Source organism: Chelonoidis abingdonii, chromosome 13 (assembly GCF_003597395.2).
Source record: "Chelonoidis abingdonii isolate Lonesome George chromosome 13, CheloAbing_2.0, whole genome shotgun sequence".
NCBI classification, from domain to species: domain Eukaryota; kingdom Metazoa; phylum Chordata; order Testudines; family Testudinidae; genus Chelonoidis; species Chelonoidis abingdonii.
Genome location: NC_133781.1, coordinates 23,074,280 through 23,092,745, shown reverse-complemented (window position 1 = coordinate 23,092,745; position 18,466 = coordinate 23,074,280). Strand labels below are relative to the sequence as shown.

Sequence of the window (18,466 nt, the reverse complement as noted above, 5' to 3'; positions counted from 1 at the left end):
ACAGTACAAACATTAAGTTAACAACATTATTCATTTACTTAATCACAAAGCAGAAAGATCAGATTCAGAAACAGGACATCCGTTTCACCTCTTTTGATACAGCACAACCTTCAGTTCTGTCTCAGCTGGATCACTTTCTACACATTGACCACTACTTACAGTGAATTGTGATTCAAATGCATGCAGTTGGGGGCTAACCATGCATGCCTTACCAGACAAGACTTGCCTTGAAATAAATGGTTTTTACCTGCAGTATCTTTCTTATAGGACTTGACTGAACTGGGACAATTCATCATGTTAGTAACTCATGTTAACCAGGATGATGATAATCACAAGAGCCCTTATCTACATGAAGGTCTTTAGCTGCTATAACCTGGTGCAGTCATGGGCGCTACACAGCTTTAAAACAGCCAAGCTTCTGCCCCAGAGCCTTAGTTAGCATGTGTTCTAATGAACTGTAACTTCCCAAGACAGAAACCTCAGGAAACTGACAAACCCACTAATAGGCTGTGGGATTAGTAGTTCAACTCAAACTCTGTCATTGAGTCTGCATCCTCCTTACCCTGTACATGCAGGGTGCAGGAAGGGAAGCTAGTGAGTGAAAACTGAAGCACAGAGTGAAAAAAAATAAGTGTGGGGAGAAAAATGCTAATGGAAAAGACACCCACCTAGGGCATCCTAGATTTTGTGAGGCATCTCCTACCTCTAACACACAGCACAGGCTACTCTTCAGCCGGGGTGGGGAAAGCAGTCCCATAAAAAATCAGAAGCTCCCCTGGAGGCGGGAGGGGCACTAGTAATTGAATTACAAGCAAAGCACTTCATGAATTTAAACCATTCTGTGGTCTCACTGTCCTAGTTTGAGAGGTTCATAGAGCCATAAACTCCAAGAGGCTCTCCCAGCCCTAGATCCAATGAAATCTGTCGTCAGCCTTTGCTGAACCTCATGAACAGCATCCAAACATGAGACCGCGATCCACTTACTCAGCGCTCTTGGGACATGCATTTCAGCGAAACTGAAACTCACATGGGTTTGTTCCCCGTTCTCTGGCTGTTTGGTAAATAGAACTGAAGTCTTTAAATCTAGGGGCACAGCCCAGCCAAGCTTCTCCAAAATGTTCATTGCCAGTGAACAGGAAATCTCCAGCACCTTTCTTTACCTTGCACCGCAGCAGGGTTTTTATGGAGCCCTTCCATTCACCAGCTGCTTTATCCTGTCGGAAAATTCTGTTTTTCTGCCTGTAGACTTTCTGGCCGCTGACTTCAACCTGGGACATGTGATTTTCAGGGTCATGGGAAACATTTTGGATTGATCCTCTCACCACTAGATGCGAAGATGACATGAACAATGAGTTGGTTATGGCATAGCTCTTTCTCATACAGCTACTGTAGTATTTTAAGTGCATTTTTCCCTAGAAGGAATAATGTTCTGATATTACATAGCCCCTTTTATACCGATGGTTCCACATCACTGTACAATTAATTACCTGTTTGAGAACTTGCTGACATGCAGCCACTTCTGGGGTATAACCCAGCAACTGTGCATACCAACATACAGCGACAGTCTAGTTCAAGGGTTCCGTAAATGTTTTCAGTCTCTGTTCCCAGCGAGTGACCCCGTCATGGGCCATCACTCCAAGTCCCTACTATTCCTTTTGGACACCAGTTGAAGCACTGTTGGAAGTTGTAGTCTGGCCAAGCCTCAGAACAGGGCTCAGTCTACACTACCATTTCTCATGCTGCTGCTAGTGGTAGAGGTGCATTGATAGGCACCAGAGCAAATGCAGCTGAAGTGCTTCCCCCTGAGAGCCCCAGAGAAGGGCTTTGCAGATGCTCCATGGATCATAAATTGAGAGCCATTTGTTAAGTTGTTAATTTATCTTTTAGATTTCCAGTACAAATTCTACAGTTTTGCGATTTTGAGTGCTACAGTGCTGTATTATTTCAGGTTTCTTAAGAGAACACCATGACTAATAAAGCATTGAATGTCCAGAAAAAAATTGGAAACCAAAGCTAGCTATTTCATTCCTACAATGCAACTATGGACAGATATTAGACTTGAATCAAAAATTCACCCAAATCATCATTTGATCAGTAGCCTTGTTTTGACAAAGTTTTGATTTGTCATCATCAGAATCAATCTGCAGCCATATTCTAGCTCCATAAGGACTAAAGGGCATTCGATGTTTTAAAAAATGTATTGCCCAATATGAAATCTTCTTGTTTAAAAAAATTAATTAACCTAGTGAACAAGACAGACATTTTAGGGTCAGCTCTTCCAGTGGTATAAAGCGACACAGCCCCCGTGAAGTAAATGCAGTGATGCCATTTGAGGATCTGGCCTAATGTAAACTAGACCTGGAAGTCAAAATAAAATAGAGGGAATGGTTTGTACACAGTGCTCTAGATGGGTAAGGGTTTGTGTTCTGTTGGACACTCTTGGTGATTTCCAGGGGGGGGCTTCCTGTGGATGCAGGGTCCATGCTAGTGTAGGACTGGGACCTTGGGTTTGGTCAACTCTAGAAAATTGTACCAGAAAATCTCATTCCCCACAGCCTGGTGTGCATACACACTGAATTTTGTCTCCTACTGACAAAACGCTCCATTTCCCCCAGCATACTTATTCAGTCCCCTTTTTTTGTAGCAACAGAAATCTTTATGCCTCATTTAAACTTGCCCCACCTGTCAAAACTAGCATAGCTGGTTTGGGAAATAAAAATAGAATAAAGGTCTGAAGTTTAATCATTTGTGTCTCCAGCACAGAGAGTGTCATCCATTTCACAACTGCAAAACTCATGCCTGTTGTTTGCCGGTGTGAAATCTTCCTCTCCGTTCCTCCCCCGCCCCCTCCCCGGCCCCCAACAATCAATGGAAACTGACTTTTCTTATTACATTTCTTCAAGAACAAAATTCAATTTGAACCCAAAATACAGGGAATGCTCAAGAGCATCCCTCAACCATTCTGCCAACAACAGGCCCTGAGCAAACGAGAGGTTTCACACTGAACTGGGACTTTGCAAAATATCCATCACTTAGTTCTTTCCTTTGGGGATAATGGTCTCATTAGTGTAAGGGGCACAAAGAGCTTATTTCTGAAAAGTCCAGGACCTTCCTTAGCCAATTTAATTTTCAAGGGCTGCAAGGGCTTAGCACAACAGATGTCTCTGCTCTGCTCTTCATCTCCTCCTTTGTATGAGCATCTTTAATCAGATGCAGTCAAGTCTATTGACAAGCTATAATCCACTTGTTCCTGTTCCTCAAAGTTAGGCCATGAGCTGTGCAGGAGCAGTCACTGAAGATCTCTGCCTTAAGAATAACCATAAAGCCTCCATTCACTCCCGGTGTCATTTACACTTTCATTAGCAGCTATTTTCTCTAATCAAAAAAGTTGATGATAGCGATTTGTGAGCGCAGGGCAAGGAAGTCAGGTCATAAATAGAGTCCGTTCAAAGGGCTATTTCTTCTGGTCTGTTGGTGCTATAAGTATAAATGCCCCCCATTGTGCACCCTGGGCCTCCACATCTGTCAGTCTCTGGGGCTACGGGCTGCACAGAGGGAGAGCTGTTTGCATGGGAACTGATAACTTCATCAAGTAGAAACAAGGGGGTAGATTGCGTCAATTAGTTCAAATGAAGAAGAAAGATGATTGACACAGGGATAAACTGAAAGGAGCCCAGGTCTTACTATGGATGTTTTGTACTGATATGCCAATATGGTTCTACTAGGACAACCCCTAGAATGGATGTAGTTACACTGGAAGAAAGACATCTTATATCACGATAGCTTATAAGTAGGCTTGAAAGGAGTCGAATTTTATCAGTACGCATTGGTAAATGTCCATTTCGCCACAAACTGACACAATATTTTCATCCATGATCATCAACATTTACAGTTAGGCAAAGTAAAAAAAATGCTGCTTGAGAACTTATCAGAGTTTGATGTAAGGCTATTTCCTTTGGCTGTTCTAATATAGACAATTTTAATGGCTAACAACCTTTAACTTTTGAATCTCAACATCTACTGTCATTAAATAAATATCATGACATAATTTCCCACACCTGTGAAAGTTTAAATTGATAAAAATAAAGATAATTAAAATCTATAATTTTGCACAACTGAAAATTTAAATTGAAAAAAGCTTAAATATAAACACTGATATCTGTTGGAATTTGAAAAAATAAAAATTGAATGCTGCCAATCCTAGCTATAAGCATATTTAACTGTGTCCACATTAGGGGAGGTTGTACGGCTTTAACTAGACCAGTACAATTAATATGGTACAATTTGTGTGTGTAAAGGAAAAATCAGTGCAATAAAACAAAACAAAAAAACGTAACAGAGCAAGAGACAATACTGAGAAGTAACAGATCAGTAGAGATTTTGGAAGATGAAATAAAGGATATAAAGCCTTTGCTACAGCATCATGTTAACGGTTTCCCTACTTTATAGCATATTAATGCATTTGTTTTCTCAAAAGGGATGTGCAATGCTGGGGCTGAAAAACGGTGTCATTAAGAAGGGTAAAGCTTCTCATACAAGTAGGTTTAAGTCACAAGCAATTGACTCCATCAGTAACTCGTGTGTGTGTGTGTGTGAGAGTGTGTGTGTAAAATGAAGAATGAAAGGGAATGTACAAAGGACAATTATACATGTATCTGTGACCTTGTCATGTGCAGTCGCTGGCATTATCTAGCAGGAACTATTTCTGATTTGGCTTCAGTTTCAAGTTTGCACCCACTGATTTTATCAAGGATAAAAGATCTCCTTGTGGGATGGCAGAATCAATGGTGTCCAGAAAGATATCTTTTTTTTTAATTTGGTCAAGGGCAGTGGAAATTGGGGTTTTGCCATTGACGTCCGTCGATGCAGGATCAGGTCTATTAACACTGTTTGCATCTGATGTTCTATAGCATCTCTGTGAGGTTGCATCTCTAACCAGACTCACTTTGGGAAAGTTTGATGTGGGGGTATAACGTACAGCCAGTGCTTAAATTCTCCTAGAGTATTTCCTGGAGCTACCAATATGCTATAAAAACTGCAGAGATTTGAAAATATTTACCAAAGCTCCCCTCCGGACAGCTCTGGCTGAATTTAAGGCCTGGGTACAGCCCCACCGTGAAACACGTGGCGAGGAACAGTCCCCACAAAGATTGCTCTGCCATCATTACAGCAGTTTTAAGGTGTGATCAGTTTGGGAAAAGCCAACCTGCAAACAGGGATTTTACAAAATTCTTCATATCTGTGCAATTAGATGGACGGTAAGTAAAGAATATTTCTGCTGCACGTGTGTGCATGTGCAAAACTATCAGAAAGTGAAAGGCAAGGGAACTGTGACAAAATGATTCCAGCAACAAGCTTCATGCCAAAGAGGGAGCATGTATAATGTACGTGGAAAGATAAAAAAATTGCTAGATTCACTGTGTTTGATCTACAGATCTGATTTATCCCATCTTTTTCATTCTTTGACACAAGCTAATGGAGTTTTCAGATTGAAGAGCAAGAAGATCAAAGTATTTAAAGAAGAGGCAAATAAGCCAAAATAATCAATGCATAATGAGAGGCAGAATATTTTCCGGTAAGTCTGCTTACCAAAATCACTACTGCAAATGGCCATCAGAAGCTCCATGTTGTCACAAGGACGGCACATCGCTAAAGAACAAAAGAATCAGTTACTGATAAATAAAATGATTGCTAACAGACTGGTGAAGCGTGTGAGGACAGTAGCCTGATCCATTGATTTCAATGGGCTTTGGACCAAGCCAACAATATTTTTACTGTCCTTTCTTCAGTTCAGTAGTTTTTGGAGCTATCATATAGTAGAAAACTTTGGTACTTTACGCATCCATCTACGTTGATCCCTGAAAATATCAAGAATTCTAGGTGGATTTTTTGTTTAATTTCCAAAGTGAATTCCCTTGGAAATCTTACAATGCTGGACTGCAGCACCAGCGGCTCATTGCAATAGTTACAATATTTTGCAGTTCTGTAGCCCCTTCCACCCATTGTGTGACACGTTATATTCATTGCTGGGAATTCTGCAGTAGCACTCTGGTAAGAGGCAGTGCTAGAGACCATTGCTCTGAAATATGGGGCTGTTTTATAATAAGGATTCAGAGAATTTCCAGACACTGTCTGAAATTAATGACTTAAATCTCACAGGGAGAAGTGACTTGCTCACAGTCACACACTGAGCCAAAAATAGAACACAGAATTCCTTACTCACAGGCCTATGCTTTAAGCACAGCGCAAAAGGCTTCCTCACTGATTTTGTTACATTCCTTCCTGTCTTAGGCTAGGGCAATTATATCCTGGTAGCCAATATGGCTATTTCCTCACTGTGAAAGACACAAACCTGATGCAAGAATAATCAGAAGACCAGAATCAAGGAGGATGTGTCTAATGAATCTGGGGCCTCCATCCATCAACGTCGAAGAGAGCATTATGGCTGAGTTTTCTAAATGGCTTTAAGGGAGTTAGTTGCTCAAATCCTATTCAAAGTCAATGGGAATTGAGGGTTTAACTCTGGAAATCCCCATCCATGGCTCAAAGCCTGCTTCCCTTGGGGACATTCCACTTCCTTGCTAATAGCTGGGCATATGCTGGAATATTTGTCATTTTGTAATTTACAGGGCCATGCCTTCTTTGTGACAGACAGATGTTCCTACCTGCTTAATTCCATGTCATTCTAATTTTGAACATGCCACTGGAAAATCAGTTTGTTTCTGTTCCAGGTAAAGGTTATTTCATTATGTATTTACTTTGATTTATACTAAGTTTATTACACAGAACATCTACGTCAGGCAGTGCTTGAGTGTGCCAATCTCTTTACAATTACATCCTTAGGTAAGCATATTTCCTCACTTACAGCCAGTACACAAAACGAAGCCTCTCCCCCCAGTAGTCTAAGAAAGGGGAGAGGACAGCGGGAAAGTGCTGTGGTTTCTCTTTTTATTCAACCTCCTTTCCCCCTACAGCCAGCCTCAGCCCTGAGCCACTCTGATGTGGGTTGAAGACTGTCTGAAGGTCTCTCAGGGTACAAAATGGGAACAGAACCAGGGTAAAATCTTCAAAAGCACTTTAAGAACTTAGGAGCCTAAATCTCATTTACAAAAGACACTCCGATCCAGATCCTCAAAGGCATTTAGGCTCCTCAGTGAGATGTGGGCTCTCAAAGTGCCTAAAGTCATTTCTGAAAAGGGAACTCAGGAGCGTAAAGGGAATGCAGGAGCGTAAGTCATTTAAATGCTTTTGAAAATGTTCCCCCGTGTTCCAGATCTGCTTGCTCAGGTGCCCATGATTAAATTAGCTGACAAATGTAGGGTCTGGACAGAATTTTCCCTCACAGCACTGGGAGCTTTTCCTGCTTTTGGAGCATGGAAGAGGGATAGCTCGACTCTGTTCTGTAAGCATCACCCATGATCAATGTGATGTGTTAACAAGGGGAGTAGGGAGAGGGGCAGGTGTTGGGGTTCATAGGTAAGAGATTATTCCTCTCCTGCAATAAGGAACACCACAACCCCATTCATGAAATTGGTTCCCTGTTGATGGAGCCCTGCACCATTGTGGGAACCCTACAGAAGTGGATCAAGCTCTGCATGGGTTGAGGGTTCTGTCCTGTCCCCATTTGCAGGATCGGGGTCTATGGGATATCTCAGCCTTACCTTCCACAAGGGCCATTTTCTGGACGTCAGGGCCCGCTGCGCTCTGGTTGCTCAGCAGTTCGTACTGGAAGCTGGCCGTCCTGCGGCTGATATCCCTCTGTGGGCTGGCCTGCAGGAAAAGTGCTACCCGCTGTGGTGTGTGGGTACTGAAGCAGGACACGTGGCGCAGCCGCGCCTCCTCGGCTTCGCTCACCACCAGGTGCAGCTGGCCAGCGCGCTCCACGTAGATGCTGGCACCCTGGAAGTCACTCGCTGGCTTGATGCAGACAGTGGTGTGCCTGGTGCTCGACAGGTTGGGCTCCAGGACAACACGCAGGGCTCGTGCTGGGTACAGCCATTCCAGGGAGCCCTCCGTGCAGCGCAGGTGGACCTGCTCCACTGTGCGGGAACGGGGTTCCCAACTTAAACCACTGCCAAGGCAAGGCCAAAAATACATCGTTAATAATGAACAAAACCTAGGCAGCACAGGCTAGTGGGAGGCAGCAGAGTGAGGTCACTCTCTAACCTGCCACTAACCTGCTGTGTGATCTGGGGTAACCCATTTTATTGCTCTGTGCCTCTGTTTCCCTTTCCACCCTTTGTCTTGCAGATTGCCAGGTCTTCCAGACAGGGAGCGACTCTTTTTATGTGTGCAGTGCCTAGAACAACAAGGCCCCCATCTCAGCTGGGCTTCAGAATACACATAATAAATAACAATCCCCCTTTTTTGTACACGAAACAGGGAAAGAAATGACCCTCGGGAGTCAGAGCCAGCCTGGATGATTTGTAAGTCTTGTCCATCTCCTGGTGCCTGGCCACTGCTGGATTGCTCCCTACACTCTATTTTCTCCCCGTTTTCAAAAGAAAACAGCAACGTGCATCAACAGTCTTGTTGCAGCAACTACTGGATGTAGATTCATGATCTACATTATTAATGACTGTTACTACTACATTTAATTATTTCTCTAGTGGCAGCTAATAAAGGAGAGCTGCTTCTGTGGCGAGCTGCACGGTAACAGATGTAGGGTAACTTTTTCAAACTTTGCCACTCTCCCAGCCTGGGGTTGACAGAGTGGAGTGGGCGTCCTGCTAGTGCTCTAAAAATCGCTGTGAAGATTGCACTCTGAAGCTGCAGTTTGGGCGCTGAAGCCCACCCCTCGTCCCAGGCTTCAGAGTCCACGCTGCAACTTCAACGCTAAGCCTATGTCCCATTTTTATAAGTGCCCAGCACTGACCTTTCCAAACCAGGACAAAATTCCCATTGCCTTCAATGGGAGCAGGGTTAGACCAATGCTTAGCCCTTTTTGAAAATCCTACCCCTTGGAGCAAGTCCTAATGCCTTTCCATGAGAATTAGGTGCCAAAATGCCTAAATCACTTTTGAAAATGGGACTTAGAAGCCTAACCCAGGTGGACTTTGAAAATGTCACTGGTAACTACTATTGAAGAGTCGTTTCTAAACAAAGAGCTGGCCCTGGTTCTGATCTTGCTCACACTAGCTTTACGTAAGTGCAATTTCATTAATTTGGAGTTACTTTTGATTATAGTCATAGCTTAGCTCTGAATCAGGCCCAGCATCTTTAGTACTACAGCTGGTTAAAAAAGGATCATAATTTTTGTGAAAAATTTGAACCACGTTTTCCTTCAAAATTATGACAAAACTATTGTTGAAAATTTTCCATCAGTTTTGTATCTTCCTGTTGTGTGACATAGATGATACACTGATTTATTAAGGGGAAAATCTTTCAACATAGCGTGACACCCATGTTAGGGTGCAGGTGTTTTCTGCAAAGGGCAAATCCTGCTTTATATATTTTTTTTAAAGAAAACCACTTAAAATCAGACATTGACATTTGGGGATGTTGTAAAACAGTCTGATGCTATTTCTGCTGTCAGGGTTCAGGCCTTCAGTAGACAAGAGAAACAAAATTCAGTATTGTTCTTTCTCTAACATCAAATCTAATAATTGAAGTCATTGCTGTTATATCACTGGATTGCTTTTGTGATGGCTGTGAAAAAAGAGCCCCAGCTTTAAAAGCGGGACGGGGAAGCTGGAGCTCCGGGCTCGTGACTTGCTGGGTGGCCGCAGACTAATCAAGCTGCAGCTCTGTGCCTCACTTTCCCCCATCTGCAAATACAGAAATAATATGCAATGTGCCAACCTCAGATGGGGTCTGTTTGTAATGGGCATAAGAAGCTCCGCAGGCACCACGTAGCTATGCAAGAGCTTCACATTGTCTTAGGCAGACGAGACGCGTCTCCCTGATGAGAAGGGCCAAAGCTGCTCTTCCTGGACGGGTAACACCTAACCCCAAGAGATCCCTCTTTCAGCTGCCGAGCGGGTGGAAAAATTTCGATCAAATCTGGGTGGGGGCTGACAGACAATCCCGCCTCCCCCGAATATCCTCATGTCCGTTGACATTTTCGGGGGAGTTTTCTAACCTTTCGGGCAGCCCAAAGCGCCCCCCCCGGGATAGCGGCTCCAAACCCAACTCGTTGTGCCGGAAAACAACTAAAGCCATCCCCAGGAGCCAGCAACGCCTGGCCCTGGCCCGGCTCTGGGGGGCACCCCACCGGCTGGGGCCCCAGCCCGGGCTCTGCACGCCCCCCGGCGCTTACCTCCCCTTCCAGCTGCAGCGATCGGCGGCGCAGGGCTCCAGCCCGTCCGCCCGCCAGCAGCAGCAGCAGGCAGCAGCAGCCGTCGCGCCACCCGCCGAGAGAGGCCATGGGGGGCCCGCCGAGCCCGGCCCCTTGGCGGACCAGAGCCCCGCGCGCGCTCGCTGCAGCCCCCGGGACACAGGACGGGCGCGCGGCGCTGCTGCCTGGCTTGGGGCTGCCGCGTTATAAACCTGGGCAGCAGGAGGGGGTGGGGGCTGGAGGAGGCCTGTGCTGGGCCCCCCCCCCCAAAAAAAAATTTTGTCAAGTGGCCCTTTGGCGTTGGGATGGCGGCAGCAGCGGGGGGTGGGGGTGAGGTGGAGGGGACTGGCTCTTGGCAGCCGAATTAATTGCAATAGCATATGACCCCCCCCTCCGCGCAGGATGGGGGGGTGGGGGAGTCGCAGGCGGTGGCGGGGGGTAAGACCACCTTCGAAGGGTGCATGGAGGCTCCAGCAACCTGGTCAGGTTCGCCGCCCCGCCCCCGGGGGCAGGGAAGGCAGCAACGCTCCCTAGGCTCGCCCCGCCCTGTGGGGGCTGCTGCGAGCTGTTGGGCTAAAGCTGCTGCCACTAGATTCCACCCCAATGCCCCCGCCCCCCGGGCTCGTGCCGCGCCGCTCCGCATCCCCGAGCAAGAACTGCAGCCGTGTAGACACACAGGGCCTGAGCTAACAGGCACAGCCCGCACCGGCTCTCCGGATAGGGCTCGGCATTGCTCTAGCCCCGTCCATTGGCTCCCCTGCGGCTGTCGCACTTCGGCAGGACTGGCGCCAAGGTTTTTTGCACCCTAGGCGCACGGCCATTTCGCCACCCCCTGCGCTGATCCCGCGGCTGCGGTGGAGCTGCCGCAGGCATGCCTGCAGCGGCTCGGTTAGTCCTGGTTCCTGTGGAGGTCCACCAGAGCAGCTGACTATCCGCAGTCATGACTGTGGCAGGTCAACCAGCACCGCTTGCTGCCCCCCCTCAATAATCCTGGCGCCCTAGGCAATTGCCTAGGCTGCCTAAATGATAGCGTCCACCTGCACTTGGGCTTCAAGCTTTGCGCACACCACTAAGGACTGTGGGGTATTTGTTAGGACCCAAGAGGCAGATCCTCAAGCGATGTAACGTAGCCTTGCCAACAGAGTCACTCCAGCCCTAAGCTAGACTAGCGGTTTTATGCAGGGATTTGTGGGAAATAAAGGTAATTGTGCAATGGGGCCATCTAGCTATCTTGTCTTAGCCCTTTCCGCCTCTCGTTATAACTAAAGCAGGAGACAAGCCCCCTTTTGTCTTAAAAATATATTTAAAGTGATTAAAAACACTTACTCACTGCAATTTAAGACCAAACAACAAAATCATGTCAACATAAGCAAAGCAAACATTGAATGATTGATGGAAATTCAATAGCGTTAACTTTTGCTTTCATCATTACCTTTCAGGGGTCCATGCACAAGAAAGTATGAGGGCCCTGCGATTATCATGCTAAATGCTGGGCTGTGCCTGCCAATAATTAGATTTCTATATGCATTGCCCTTTCCATATTTTCAAGGAGTGACATGAGGAGCTGCTCTTTTGCAGGTTTGAGAGACTGAGGGTCTTTTCTGCAGCTCTTAAGCGTGGAATTGGGATTTTGCACTAGGGTGATGACAATGTGCCTGAATGCTGTTGGGTGGCACATGCATGGTATTGTTTCCTGCTCTCAATAAGACAAGGCCCATGGTCACCAAGCCTTCTTGGCCATCTGTTACCGTGTCGCTAACAGAACATTTTCCACAGCTGCATGCAGAGCTTTGGAGCCTTTGCACTTCTGCCACATGCTTTTCCAGTTACATGGGGAAATGTAATCATTACAAAAAAGGCTTCCAAAAATCAAGGAATTTAGAGCCGCATAGTGTTTAGGTCAAAACTTTTAAAAGTGAATGTCTAAAGGTAGGTTTCAGAGGAGTAGCTGTGTTAAAGGTAGGCTCCTAAATCCCTCTTTAGACCCCTTAATAAGAGATTGGATTGTATTGAGCATTTCACTATTTTGATCATTTATTTAGAAGCTTAACTTTATGCACTCATTTTCTTGAAATCCTTGGGCTTTGCTTTCAGCTTCATGAGGTTCTGAATTCATAATATTCTCCATCTAGATAGAGGTTTCAGCCTAAATGTATGTGACAGGATCCAAAAGATGGTGCAACTCGGTGTTCCTTGCATATTGTAGATCTATAGCTCACTTCAGTACATTATGTGAAAATATTTCTAAAAGTATAAGGCAAAGAAAAATTGGCATCTTAGGATAAGATCTTGTGTGAACAATAGCATCAAGCTTCTGTGAAACGATTGTCTCAGGCATCTAAGGAAAGAGTTGCTGAACATATATATGACCTGACCCCATCCTGAATAAAAAGCAACATGCAAATAGTCTTTAAAAAGGTTTGATTGTAGCACAGTATAGGAGTTAAGATGCTGGAGCTCCCCTCCTTTGTGCTAGTCAGTCAGGGTGGGGATATGGAAAGGAGAGGACTTGGGAGGAAACTGACATGATGATGAAGAGGCCCGGTAGGAGGATTTATTCAGTCACAAAGGCCTCCACACCCAAACCAGCCCATCTGCTGCCATCAGGAGAAAGCATTGAGCCACTTGATCTCTGAACCTCTTCCAGCAGCAGACCCACAGCTTTCCCTTTCCACCAAGAGCTCTCTGCCTATTTTATTGACTTGGCTTCAGGATTTTTTTCTTTCATCACCTTCATATTAACACAGGTCATGATGAAACATTATCCTAGTCTGGTAGGTAGATTTACAAATCCTTGGCCCTCAGAGACCAGGAATCATTAGCACTTAAGAGGCTGATAAAAAACAAATCAACTTTCCCTCCTGCTAAAGTCATTAGTAAGTGCATACCAGGAAGACATTTTAAGCTGTTGCTCCTTCATTTTCATTTTAAAGAAAATCACTTTTTGTAAAGCAACCCTCATATTTAAAGACTAACATTAACAGAAATCTCTAATTGTGATGTTCACTTTCTCCCATATCTCCTTGAAAACCGACATCCCTTTGCTAGCATCAAATTATATAGCTAGGTATTTGAGTGTACTTTCATAGTACTAGGACTGGTGGCCCAGAAACAGAGCTTAGAATGTTGCCTTCTCTTTAGTTTTGGTCAAAATAAAAATAAATAAAACACACTCAGAAAAGCTCCGTGGAAAAATCAAGGGGCCAGATTCTTCTGTTTAGTTACATTAGCTGAGGAACTTGCCTGAAGTTTCCTGTTTGGAAACCCGTCATTACAGGTGGTTAGTTATTAAAGTTATTGTTGCCTCCACTGCAGATGAAATTCAGAATTTTAACCCAGGTAAATAGCAGGTAAGAAATTAAGGATGACCTGGATTTCCAGGTTTTGTATTACATTTGTTTTTTTAAAAGAGCATAATTTAGATCTCCTGAAATATTGTGTGAATTCTTGGGAATCTTAAAACATTTACTAAAAAAAAAGAAAAAAAGAAAAAAAAAGGCATGGCAGTTTATCTTTATTACCATTCAAAACCTGGAGTAGGCTCAATAAAAACACTCATTAAAAGGCCACACAAATCTAGTGTTACCTGTATGTGAAATACCAGAGGCAACAGAATCTCTCTCTTTAAAGTGCCAGATCTTCTACCTGTCAGCACTGAAGAAACCACATAAAACTACCATCAGCTCTTCAGAAAATGCAAAGCATTAAACTCTGTGCTTAATTTGTGCCAGGAATTGCCAGTGCTGAGGGGCTGCACCTCTAGGCTTGGCAGTTCGTAGCCCCGGCCCCTCTGGGCTTGCCACTTCAATTATGAATGTAAAAAAAATTGCATGAGCTCCAGCATCCCTTTCATTACATATTAAGCATTGATTAAACTGTAAGAGATGCCCCTTAAAAACAGAAGTTTTTTATTTAAAAAAAAACCTTGCTAGAAAAGGCTCATTCACCACCTTTGCTTGCTGTGGAATTTTAAAAGGAGTTAATCTTCTTAAAAATCAATCAAGACCACCTCAAAAATTACCAAAAGTGGCAGTTTGGGCTAGGGGTTGAAACAAGAATTCCTGGGCCTAGGTTCTAGTCTGACTGCCATGGACTCACTATGTGGCTTTGGTCACGTAACTAACCTCATTGTGCCTCAGTTTCCCCATCTGTGAAAACATGGCTTGAGAGACTACGGTCTCCCACTTGCTCTCAAGAAGGCAATGGCAAAACTCTCATTCAATGGAAACAGGCTTTTCAGTGTTCTGCCTTTTCAGGAAAAATTATTGACTTCAACAGTGTTACACCAGACACTGACATGGCCCAATATTTATTAGAGTGCTTGCAGATCATGTGATGAAAGGTCAAGAGCAAAACCTAGTAACAATGATGGGCCAGATTCAGCGCTGTGGCTGAGCTGCACTCTGCAAAGATAGAGGGGATGGAGCAGGTGAAGAGAGAGAGAGGTGCAAAGGCAGCCTTAAGCCCTCCTTGCTCCAACCACACCCCCAGAACAATATATGGAGATATACCTACCTACCTCATAGAACTGGAAGAGACCCTCAAAGGTCATTGAGTCCAGCCCCCTGTCTTCACTAGCAGGACTAAGTACTGATTTTGCCCCACATCCCTAAGTGGTCCCCTCAACTCCGACAAAGTGAGTATTCACCCACGAAAACTCATGCTCCAATATGTCTGTTAGTCTATAAAGTGCCACAGGACTCTTTGCTGCTTTTACAGATCCAGACTAACACGGCTACCCCTCTGATACTTGAACCCTGGGTTTAGCAGGCTGATGCTATCCCTTCCCATTAATTAAATAAATTTAATCAATTAATTAATTAAAAAGGCAGTATAGAGTAGGGTGTAAGGAGCTGGAGCTGTTACAGCAGCTTTATGCCACCTGAGTATTCCCCTAGGTAGAGGGAACTCTTGAACTGCCAGGTTTATGGCTGCTGTGTAAGTGTTAAATCTTTCAATTAACTAGTAGTGGGGAGGCTGGCTTGGAGTGTCAAGAACAAGCCAAAATTCTTAAGCCTTACAAGATACATAGGTTATGCTTTCTTCACTTCAGAAGAATATGGACACCCATGGGAGAACATGGCGAATGCTTTCATCACAGCAGCTTTCGGAATCATCATCACAGCTGGCAATTTCACTAAGGAAAATAACCAGCAACATCTTTTAGAATTGTTAATTACGTGAGGAATAAAATAGGGTATTTAAGGTATGAATTGTTAAAAATTGGGAGGGGAAGGGTAAATCAAAAGGAAAGTTTTTATTTAAGTATCATCACCTGTTATAACAGATAAATTATGATACCAAGAAGTCTTGAAATCCTTCTATGATCACAGCTCCTTACTGATTGTCTACAGTCTTGTATTTTAAGAGTGACCCATATTTTCTCTTTTGTGTGTGCGCTCTTTAGGTCTGGGACCTCATGTTTCTGTTGTGTAAAAAAACAGTGTACACTTAGTGTTCAAACAACATACTTGTCTTTCTTCAGAATACAAAAAAGTACACACAAAGTTAGGTGTCAAATATTCTCACTAGTTTATTACAGATTTTGAAAGCTGACGTTCAGATTTGTGAATGAACATGAAACAGACAAACAAAATGGATTCAAATGTTTTAATCCACACACATTTTCTTCAGTCTGGTTCATACAGAGAAATACAATACAGATCAACAAGACAACAGAAAGATGCTTTAGGAAATTCAGCAACACAATCAGTGGTATGAAAATAGCTTTTATTTATTTACAAACATCTAAGAGGAATATGAAGCAGACATCCTTTCAAAAGGATTCCTTTCTGCACATCTTCTCTTCTAAGTCATAAGAATGAGCACGACACAAAATTAACAGATGTAAATCTGAGTAACTCCACTGCAATCAGTGGAGTTCTGCTGATTTCCCTGGGAGTTACTCTGCTTTACAATTGCTTACAAACAGCTCACTCAAATATTTTTTTTTACTTCTCAACAAAATATACAACACCTACATGCAATGATTAACTAAACTGGTCAGTACACTGTCAAAGCGACCAAACATATACTCCTCAGGCAAGCAAAACTCCCATTCAAGTCAATGGGAGTATTGTCTGCTTAAGGAGAATATGATCAAGCCCAAAAAGTGTGCATAAACGTAAATCAAAAAGTTTGACCACAAAAAGTTTCCAAACTCACATTACTGCTTGTGTATAGGAAGGTACAGAAGATTGTTTTAAAAGAAAAAGAAATTGTTCTCTACTTTTATGACTAGAGTTTTGTGTAACACTTTCCCCCTACAGCTTATTCATTCTTTTTGAAAGCAGAAGAGCAACTAATTCTACCTGGGGGGTTACAAGGCATCTCTTGATGCCAAGGAAAATATAAGTATTATCTACTACCTTTTTAAAAGATACTGCACTTCCAAAGTATCATGCTGGTTGGTCATTCCTTTATAAATAAGACCTGAAGCACTTTGGAGCTGTGAATACATGTGTCATTTTCTTTTTGGGGGGGAGGGAGCATAGGGGGTGGCGGTGGTGGAAAAATGAGCATTTGTTAATTTCTGGGCACTTTAGTGAATGATAGCCACAGCTTAATATGCAACATTAGGCACCAATTTTTGTTTCTGAATAAATTGATGGGTTCCCGCATTACTGTTCTGTGGGAAACCCACTAACCAAACACCCATCACTTTTTCTGGATAAAAAGAACACTAAATGTTACAAATTCAGCATTTTGATCCAGTGCTTGGATTTGTAAAAAGCTCTTTGTTTCTTATTTAGTGCAATTTCAGAATCTGTATATGCACACTGAATACAAACATATTACACTATCAGAATACTTCTATCCTAAAGAATAGGCTTTTGTAAACTTCTGATGTGCTGGTATTATCTCATAAATATTATTTAAGTGACTATGACTAACTCACAGTTACAGCTCTTGAAATTCACGTTTACAATATTCAGAATATGATTTTTGAATTGTTATTTCTATTATACATATTGAAGGCATAGGCTACAAAAATAAAAACAACGTTCGGTTTTACTACAAAAAAATCTATAAAGATTAGATGGCTAGAGTTCTAAGAGCTACACGGATTAGTAGTGGACATATGACTAATGAGGGATGTCAACTTTAAAGATACAGACTGAAATCCTTACAACAACAGTTTCCATTTCCTCTTTAAAGAGAAGTCAATACAATAATCGGTGTTACTTTTGATGGATGCAAACACTTTAAATTAACAACTCTGAACTTGGAAGTGGAAAGATCATTGCAGATAATGTGGGCACAGAAGACAGGGAAATGTTAAAGAGAAACAAAAGATAGTTTTAAACTATGAAGGTAATGCAGACTTCCAAAACATGACAGCTGGTGAAAGTCAGCTTAGCACTGCTTGGTTCAATGGAGCAATGCTGATTTGCTCCAGCTGAAGATCTATCCCAACGGACCCCAATCCTGGAATCAGTGAATATTCAGCACTCAGTGAAGCAAACAGGAATTTTGAGTCGGCAGAGCTTGCAGGAATGGGCCTTAAACATATGGAATGTGTAAATAATGTTCACATGAAACAAGTGATGTTCTGTTACCCTACACTGTACTCAATAAGCAGCTACAGTTCCTCAGAACAGGATCAGAGCATATTTTTAAAAAGTGGATAGTTCACATTCAGTAGGATTAACCAGGCTACTAAAATGTTGCAGTTATTTCTTTTTAAATCTAAAAAATATTCTAGATTATTTCTAGTTGACCATTTAAAAAAAGAAGAATCTGCAGTCACACTACGTAATTAAATAGGAATTTCAAAAATGTGTTACATCAGAACTAAGCAACAGTGGTATGTTTTCAACATTCGGGTGTTCTTTAAGAAGTTACCATGTATTGCATTAACATTTTTAATGCTGTTGAAAGCTATGGCACAATAGTTAGACAATATTTTTTCCAGCTAAAGACCGTAACTTGCACTTTTTAAGGAGGCTGTTTTGGATCATAGCTAAGCCCGCTTATCCCAGGGAAGAACACTGCAAGCACATTGCTGAGTGTAATTGCTAGACTGAAAAATATCAAGGTCCTGATCCTATAAAGACATACGTGCTAGAAATTAATCAAGTTCATAAGTCTTTGTAGGTTTCGGCGCAAAGACCATAAATAATCAGCATTGTCTCCTCAGTGAATACTGTCTTCTAGAAAAAAAAAAGGGCATTGAACAGCTAGGGAGGA

General features: G+C 43.1%; 1 protein-coding gene across 3 annotated transcripts; it reads right to left on the bottom strand.

Annotated features, from left to right (window-relative positions):
- Positions 1 to 665: 665 nt before the first annotated feature.
- Positions 666 to 10,303, bottom strand: LOC116839586 (meteorin-like protein). Of its 3 annotated transcripts, XM_032805682.2 has the most exons (5): positions 10,259 to 10,303; positions 8,178 to 8,299; positions 7,662 to 8,071; positions 5,590 to 5,649; positions 666 to 1,324 (listed from the first exon to the last, which is right to left on the bottom strand). In XM_032805682.2, the coding sequence occupies exons 2-5, from the start codon at positions 8,201 to 8,203 to the stop codon at positions 1,008 to 1,010; spliced, it is 813 nt and encodes a 270-aa protein (XP_032661573.1). In that variant the 5' UTR covers positions 8,204 to 8,299; positions 10,259 to 10,303; the 3' UTR covers positions 666 to 1,007. The 3 variants fall into 3 exon arrangements, with proteins under 3 accessions (XP_032661573.1, XP_032661572.1, XP_032661574.1); XM_032805681.2 differs by lacking the exon at positions 10,259 to 10,303 and having other exon boundaries at positions 8,178 to 9,980; XM_032805683.2 differs by lacking the exons at positions 5,590 to 5,649; positions 10,259 to 10,303 and having other exon boundaries at positions 8,178 to 9,980.
- Positions 10,304 to 18,466: the final 8,163 nt, after the last annotated feature.

What these genes read in the sequence shown, in the direction of transcription:
- LOC116839586 (XM_032805682.2), bottom strand. Translation starts at nt 8,203, where the DNA reads ATGGGTTACCCCAGATCACACAGCAG. An exon ending in TACCCCAGATCACACAGCAG is followed by an intron (nt 8,072 to 8,177) that starts GTTAGTGGCAGG and finishes TTGCCTTGGCAG; the next exon opens with TGGTTTAAGTTGGGAACCCC. An exon ending in GAAAATGGCCCTTGTGGAAG is followed by an intron (nt 5,650 to 7,661) that starts GTAAGGCTGAGA and finishes TTTGTTCTTTAG; the next exon opens with CGATGTGCCGTCCTTGTGAC.